Below are 8,676 nucleotides of genomic sequence, written 5' to 3' on the forward strand. Positions count from 1 at the left end.
AATTGGAGTGTGATGAATTTTCAATACAGTTTTGATTTGCATTTCTCTCATCTTCATGGATGTTGAATTTTTTGTGTGTATTTGTTGGGTATTTGTATTTCATCTTTTGAAAAGTGTCTGTTTAGTTCTTTTGTCCATTTATTAATTGAGGTATTTATTTTACCAGTGCTGTTTGTGTTCTTTATATGTTCTAGATATTAATCCCCTGTCAGAGGAGTAGCTGGTAAAATTTCTCTCCCATCCTGTAGGTTTCCTTTTGGTGCTCTTAATTCTTCCCTTTGTTGTACAAGAGCTTTTCAATTTGATTCCATCTTACTCATTTATTCTTGGTTTTGTTTCTTGAGCTTTATAGATCTTCTTTGGGAAGATGGTGCCTGCACCAATACATTGGGGTGTTGACCTCATGTTTTCTTCTTACAGTTGCAATGTTTTGGATCTAATTTCTGGACCTTTGATTCACTTGGAGTTGACTTTAGTGCAGGATGAGAGATCAGGATCTAGTTTTATTCTTCTATATATGGCTGATCAGTTTTCCTACCACCATTTGTTAAAGAGGCTAGCTTTTCTCCAACAGGTCTCCAATATTATATATATCTATATATCTATATATAATTTTAAAAAATTATTTGTTCTAACCAGTCATACATGACAGCAGAATGCTCCTTGATTCATTGTATACAAATGGAGCACAATTTTTCACTTCTCTGGTTGTTCACAAAATAGGGTCACAGGGTCACACAATTTGTACAATCATACATGTACCTAGGATAATGATGTCCATCTCATTCCACTCTCTTTCCTATTCCTCTTTCCCTCCCCTTTTCTCCTGCCCCTTTGGCTAATCCAAAGTTCCTACATTCATCCCCTGACCCTCCCCCCACTATGGATTAGCATCCACTTATCAAAGAAAACAATTGACCTTTGGTTTTGGAGATTAGCTTACTTTGCTTAGTACAATATTTTCTAGCTCCATCCATTTACCTGAAAATGTCAAAACTGTATTCTGTTTTATTGCTGAGTAATATTCCATTGTGTATATGTACCACAGTTTCTTTATCCATTCATCTATTGAAGGATATTTAGGTTGTTTTTACAGCTTGGCTATTGTGAATTTTGCTGCTATAAACAGTGATGTGGCTGCATCACTGTAGTATGCTGTTTGTAAGTCCTTTGGGTAGAAACCACAGAGTAGCATACCTGGGTCAAACAGTGGTTCCATTCCAAATTTTCTAATGAATCTCCATACTATTTTCCAGAGTGCTTGTACCAATTTGCAGTCCCACCAGCAATGTTTGTGTGTACCTTTTCCTCCATATCCTTACCAACAGTTATTGTTGCTTGTATTCTTGATAACTGCCATTCTGACTAGAGTAAGATGAAATTTTAGAGTAATTTTGGTTTACATTTTTCTAATTACTACTGTTATTGAATATTTTCCTCATATATCTGTTGATTAATTGTATATAGTCTCCAGGATATATAAAGAACTCAAAAAACTTAACACCAAAACACAAAAACAAACAAACAAACAAAAAACTACCAACCCCATCAATAAATGGGCTAAGGAGTCCAATGTATATTTTTGACACCTGTGTCAAGCATCAGATGGCTCTATGTTTGTGGGTTTGGTCTCTGTGCCTCCTATTCTACTTAAATGATCTGTATTTTTTATGCTAATAACATGTTGTTTTGTTATTATAACTTCATAGCATAATTTGGGGTTAGATATTCTAATGCATCCAGTCTTGCTCTTTTTGCTTAGGATTGCTTTTGTTATTCTGGGTCTCTTAATCTTCCAGATGAATTTCAGGAGTGTTTTTTCTATTTCTGTGAATAATGTAAAAATATTTGAGAAGCATGAAGAACATGAAAGAGAATAAATAGGTATAACCCACTAGCCAGATTGTCATATAAATAAAGGTTTCTCAAATTGTGGTTATTTTTTATTAAAATGTTGAAATGATTTTAAATAAATGTAAAGCCAAGATGAATCATAAGATGAGGAAAGTTGACATGGCAATTAAATATTCTACTTTATAATGAGGGTTAAATTAGTTAAAATAACTAATAATATTTTCTTAAAGTATGAGAAAAATATGTACATTATAATAGTGATTTTTTAACTTATTATAATAGAGTAATTCTTATTTACAGGTAACCAACATCTAACAATGACAAAGTATTAGCAATCAAAAAGGCATACAAGAAAAATTTTATATTTTAAAAACATAATTAAATATGATTTAGATTAGGGTTCAGGTTTTGTAACAAAGTACATTTCACAGTTATTTTTGTTGCTCATGAAATATTACATAATAATAAAATATTACTTAATTGCAATCAATGGAAATAAATAATTTGTAGAATAGCATTGAGCATTGTAGATTCTCTGTGGTATACAAAAGGAATGTAACCATTCTCAAGGGAGATCCACAATAGAGAAAAGTTAGGAGGCTACTGAGAAAATGAAGGATGGCTAACAGAAATCCCTCAAGGTCAATAAGATAGAAGAGATGTGGCTTGGACTTTGTCTTGTTCCCATGAGATCAAATCTTCAGAAAACAAAAGAAATAGACTTGAAGTGTTTATATTTGAAATATAAGGTACAACCAATTGAAAACAGGATTATGGTATAAGAATCTATACTTATAATACCCAATAATGTTTTAACTTTCTCTGTTCTTTATTTAAATATTACTTTCTTAAAATACTAGATCAAATGAATGAAGGGGAAGATAGTATATTGTTACATTTTCTGAAGGTTTCTGATGTTACATTTTTATTTCCTAAAATATTTCCCCTTCATCATCATAAAATAGGGAAAATATTAAATTAAATTTGATTAGCGTGAACTTTGCTAATGTCTGTCCTTCACAGCATAAATTTGACTATGTAAAATATGGAAAAGTCAGGTGTTAGGACTTAGCTGGACCAAATCCACAGAATAGTATACCCAGGGCAGTGTTTGAAGAGCTGGGGACTAACTTAATGGGTTAAGGTGAATGGGAGAGGTCTTCCTGTACATTTCTAGGTATCCTGATGGATTAGTGGATCCATGAAATGAGTGTCTCATGTGGGACAAAATGTCTAAGGAAGAAAACATTTTTCCATAAAAATTAATGGCTAAGGATGGATGATGTTCAAATGGAAAATATACTGTGCTCTAATCCAAGTGACAGAGCTGCCAAGATCTAAGGCAAGTATTAATTTCAAATTTATGCTTCAAAGCAAAATGAAAAATAAATATATGTTCCTTTAAGCTCATGAATGAAAAATGTCTGTGTAATGTGTGCCCCATGTGTGTGTATATATGTGTATACATACATGTGTATACATGTATACACATATATTTCTAAAAAAAATCATCAAAGACATCAAACATTAAAGATTTTAATAGAATTATAAGATAAATCAAGAAGAAAACACATTCCCTGGTTGCTACATGAAATAATCACATTATTTATCTTACAATAAATTTATATATATACTATGTATATAATGTTCTTGTGTTATCTTGATAATTACTCCAAAACAGTAATATTACAATACAATGAATAATTAAAACAAATAATTTATATTTTTAAAATGTATTTCATATTTTAATAGAATTATTAATTAATTTCTTATATCATAAAAGGAATAATGGGTTGTTACTTTTTACTTTTATTTTATTTTATTTTTACTTTTGCCATTTATCAAATCAAGATAATTTATTTTTGTTTTTAGGTTGTAGTATGAGCTTACATATTCACCACAGGAAAAGAAATAAAAATGCATGATTCATGTAACTTTTTCAACAAAAAAGGTAATAATATTTTGCAGAAATTTGACTCAACATAAAAATTATTGGTTTTATTCAACATCGCTCTATCATGTGGCTTAATTTATAAAAATTCCCTAAACACTGTTGCTAGATTTAAAATAAAAGAACCAGTAGCAAACAAGCTGGCCTTACAAATATGTCATAAAATATAATGCAAAGTGAGTAATAATGTAAATAAAATTGTTACAAATTATGGAAGATATTTTAGAATTGTATCAATAAGGACTATATTGTTCATAATAATTATATCTTTCTTCTCTCTTTAATTTCTTTTATCTCCAATATCTTTAAAAGAGGAAAAAGGAGAGACCCAGAGAGAGGGAAAAAGAGAAAGAAAGAGAGAGAGATGAACCATACAGTGATCACAGAATTTGTGCTCCTAGGTCTTTCTGATGATCCTAAACTTCAGATTGTAATTTTCCTGTTTTTATTTATCACTTACATATTAAGTGTCACTGGGAATCTGACTATCATCACTCTAACCTTGGTGGATTCTCATCTACAGACTCCTATGTATTTCTTCCTCCGGAACTTCTCTTTTTTAGAAATCTCATTTACAACTGTTTGTATCCCTAGGTTTCTAGGCGCTATTGTCACCCAGGATAAGACCATTTCCTATAACAATTGTGCAGCACAACTTTTTTTCTTTATCTTCATGGGAGTGACAGAATTTTACATTCTCACTGCCATGTCCTATGACCGCTATGTTGCCATCTGCAAGCCCCTTCATTACACAACCATTATGAGCAGGAAACTCTGCACCCTGCTTGTGCTGTGTGCCTGGGTGGGTGGGTTTCTGACCATTTTCCCACCCCTGATGCTTCTGCTTCAGCTGGATTACTGTGCTTCCAATATCATTGATCACTTTGCATGTGATTATTTTCCCCTCTTACAACTGTCTTGCTCAGATACATGGCTCCTAGAAATCATTGGTTTCTACTTTGCTCTGGTTACTTTGCTAATCACTTTGGCATTAGTGGTTTTATCTTACATGTACATTATCAGGACCATTTTGAGAATTCCCTCTGCCAGCCAGAGAAAAAAGGCTTTCTCCACCTGTTCCTCTCACATGATTGTCATTTCTATTTCTTATGGAAGTTGTATATTCATGTATGCTAATCCCTCTGCCAAAGAAAAGGCATCACTGACTAAAGGAGTAGCTATTCTCAACACCTCTGTGGCCCCCATGCTGAACCCTTTCATCTACACCCTGAGGAACCAGCAAGTAAAGCAAGCCTTCAAGGATGTGCTCCACAGAGTAGTATTTTCTACAAATAAATAAAAGAAGCTTTTGTAAAAAAAAAAAAAAAACAAGGGACACTATAAAAAGCAACTTAGTAAAATCTTGAAATTCATAAATATCTTTACTAAATATTCTTGTTCTCTAATAATTTCTTTAAATGTCACATTATACTTAATTTGAAAATTTTCCTAGTCCATTTCTTCCATTTGCACACCCAAGGACATCCAACATATTATTTACCAAGTTATTTCAAAGTATGACAAAGTTTTCCAATACAGAACTTTCTTTTGAAATGGCATGTATTTATTTAAAATATACTCTATGATATAGTAAATAGTTTAATTCTGTTTATATCACCACATTTTACTGCAGATGGAATTTCTCTCATGTTTTCAAGGTGAATATTAATAATGTCACAATGTATTTAGTTCTACATATTCTGTATCTTGATTCATTAGATTCAGTCCCTATAGGTAATGTGTTCTATTGCATTGTATCTTTAAATGTACAGATTTGTGAAATTTAAAGGGCATCACTTTCATTTTCTCTGTAAATTGAGTTCCTTGTTTAATATACAAATATAAATTTAAGTTTCATTATAATTATGTTAACATATGATTATCAACTCAACAATTAAACTTTTGTCTTGACTTATCAGTTAATAGTTATACCACAGGAGTATTTCAAATTAAATTGTTTTATTTATAAATTTTTTCCCAAGTAATGTTGAGTAGAAAACTTGAAGACTAATATATTTTATTTCTAAATTTGTAGACTAGTATAATTTACAAAGTAAAATACACAATGAATTTAAATATTTATAAAATAAAAATCATTATACTGATTTTAAAACATTTCAAAGAATTCTTAGTCCTTACCTCACAACTGTCTGCAAATATCTGGAAATCAAAGGATTCTAAAATAAAAAATTAAAATATTGTACTGGGGTTGTGGCTCAGTGGGAGCACACTTGCCTAGCATATGTGAGGCACTGGGTTTGATTCTCAGAACTACCTACAAATAAATAAAATAAGGGTCCATGAAAAACTAAAAACTATATTATATTTAAAAAATAAATTAAAATTTTAATGTATCTCTGAGACATTAGGAATTCTTATGATTTATAGATGAACACATGGCTTTGAATTAAATGTTTCTGGTAGCTTTTTGAATTAAATATTTCCAAGGAACTTTCACATATGTATTACATACATTTTTTAAAAATAAGTCCACTAAAATATGGTTCAGCAATTGAAAAATTTCATTCTTGTTCTTATGCAGTCCTAAGCAAGAGAGAATAAAATAAGAAAATAGGTTATCACAATGTAATTTTATAAGTTTTATGTCTCTATGAGGAATATATTGTATATATATTTAGATTAATTTTTATACATATTTGGACACGATACCTTTTTTATATTTATTTATTTTTATGTAGTGCTGAGGATCAAACCCAGTGCCTCACATGCACTAAACAAGTGCTCTACTACTGACAATTCCAGCCTCTATAATGTATATATTTAAAAAATATATTGAAATATAAATAATAACAGTTAATTTACAACATTAACAATTTACATAATTTTACCAATAATAAAGATAAAATAATTGTCATTTTTATTTCTTGTACCAGGATAATAGCCATGATATGGATTACGTATATGTATATGTGTGTGTGTGTGTATGTGTATACACACAAAGCCATATATATATATATGTGTGTGTGTGTGTGTGTGTGTGTGTGTGTGTGTGTGTGTGTGTGTGTGTGTGTATCAAAGCCTTAGATAAATAGACATGCATCTTATAGCTAAGATTGTCTCCTTTGGGGGTCAGGGGTCAGTACCAGTGGTTGAACTTAGGAACACTCAAACAATGAGCCACATCCCCAGCCCTATTTTATATTTTATTTAGAGACAAGGTCTCATTAAGTTGCTTAGTGCCTCAAAGTTGTTGAGGATGGCTTTGAACCATCAATCTTCTTTCATCAGCTTCCTGATGACAGACATTACAGGTGTGCACCACTGCACCTGGCTAACATTCTCTTAACTTAAAATTGTCAGAAATTGCTAAACACATAAAATTATTGTCTTTGCAAACTCTTATGGTATTTGTAGAAATAGTTTTACCAGTGACTAATGAGTTATCAAAGCTGTCACAGAAATAGTGTGAGTGGTTAAATACTTTTAAACTGAACTGTCATGTCAAAACAAAATCTGTGCTTCTGATCAAATTCAGTAAAAAAAAAAGAAAATAAAGAAAAAAGAAAAAAAATTTTTTTTCTTAAGTACAGTTTGGTCTGTTTAACTCTAACAAAAAAAGGAAAAAGTTAATTCTCTTGTTTATTTACATAATCCATAAAATTACTGAATTTTAATTTGGTGAATTCTTATTAAGTGAAATTAAATGATATGCTTTATTATCACCCAATAAATTATAAGAAATATGGCATATGTTTTTCCTTATAAACATGTGGAGGAGTATTTGTTGAGTTTTTGAGTTATCATATTTGTTCTTAAATTACCTTCAACAAAATTTTAAGAAAATTAGACACACTAAATTTTCAAAGCCCACACTAAAATTTTGAAATTATTTTCTTATTGTAAGATTAGTGTCATGGAAACTCAAATCAGAACCACAATGAGCTCTCACTTCATTCCAATAAGAATGGCTACTATCCGGAAGATTTTGATAAATATTGGTGAGGATGGGGAAAAAATGTGAATTTTCACACATGGATGGTGAGAAAGCAAATTAATGTCTTATTTAGGAAAAATAGTGTTTCCTCAAAAATTAGATATATAAATTCATATGATCCACAATCCCACTACTAGTTATATATCCAGAGGCATCTGCATTTCCAGTGTTGTTGTAGCAGTATTCACAATAGTCAAGTAATGGAAAGAATCTTTCAACTGACAAGAATAAAAAAAAATGTGGTTCATAATGACTATTATTTAGGCATAGAAAGAAAATAAATTCCATTGTTTGCAAAAACATGGGTAGAACTGAAGATCATTATATTCAGTGAAAAAAGCTAGAAACAGAGAAAAGTAATGCATGATCTCACTCATGTTATATATATAATTTAATAGAAGGTGAGCTGAATGGTGGATGGTAGATACAGAGGCAAGAATTGGGAGAATAGGAACAACAGGGAAATGTTGACCAAGATATACTAAATTACAGTAAAATAGGAGCAAACCTCTGATGTGCTATAGCACAGCAGAGTGACTACAAATAACAATAATGTACTGTGTATATAAAAAAATTAGAATGGAATATTTTGAATGTTTTCATCATAAATGATACGGGTTAAAGAAGATTTCTATGTTTAACCCAATTTAAACTTTACACAATGTACATGTTTGTCAACAGATTGCATGGCACTCTATTATCATGTATAATACTTATGTTTTACATATGTTTTTAAATGAATTTACTTTTAAAAATAAAATACAAGGAAACTTTCACTTTTCTGGGAAAGTTTATCTTGTCTTCATTTCTGAAAGACGACTTTACCAAGTCCAGTATTACTGGTTGGCAAGAGTTTTTTGTTGCTGTTGTTTTTTTTTGTTTTTTTTTTTTTCAGCTCTTTCATTCATAATCCCAC

General features: G+C 30.7%; 1 protein-coding gene across 1 annotated transcript; it reads left to right on the forward strand.

The window, feature by feature from the left end:
* Positions 1–4,169: 4,169 nt before the first annotated feature.
* Positions 4,170–5,105, forward strand: LOC144378343 (olfactory receptor 6C3). The gene has a single exon (XM_078052367.1). The coding sequence runs from the start codon at positions 4,170–4,172 to the stop codon at positions 5,103–5,105; it is 936 nt and encodes a 311-aa protein (XP_077908493.1).
* Positions 5,106–8,676: the final 3,571 nt, after the last annotated feature.

The sequence above is a fragment of the Ictidomys tridecemlineatus genome, chromosome 6, assembly GCF_052094955.1.
Source record: "Ictidomys tridecemlineatus isolate mIctTri1 chromosome 6, mIctTri1.hap1, whole genome shotgun sequence".
In the NCBI taxonomy this organism is placed as follows: domain Eukaryota; kingdom Metazoa; phylum Chordata; class Mammalia; order Rodentia; family Sciuridae; genus Ictidomys; species Ictidomys tridecemlineatus.

Bases quoted from the DNA above. Each gene is read 5' to 3' on its own strand.
- LOC144378343 (XM_078052367.1), top strand. From the start codon at position 4,170: ATGAACCATACAGTGATCACAGAATTTGTGCTCCTAGGTCTTTCTGAT.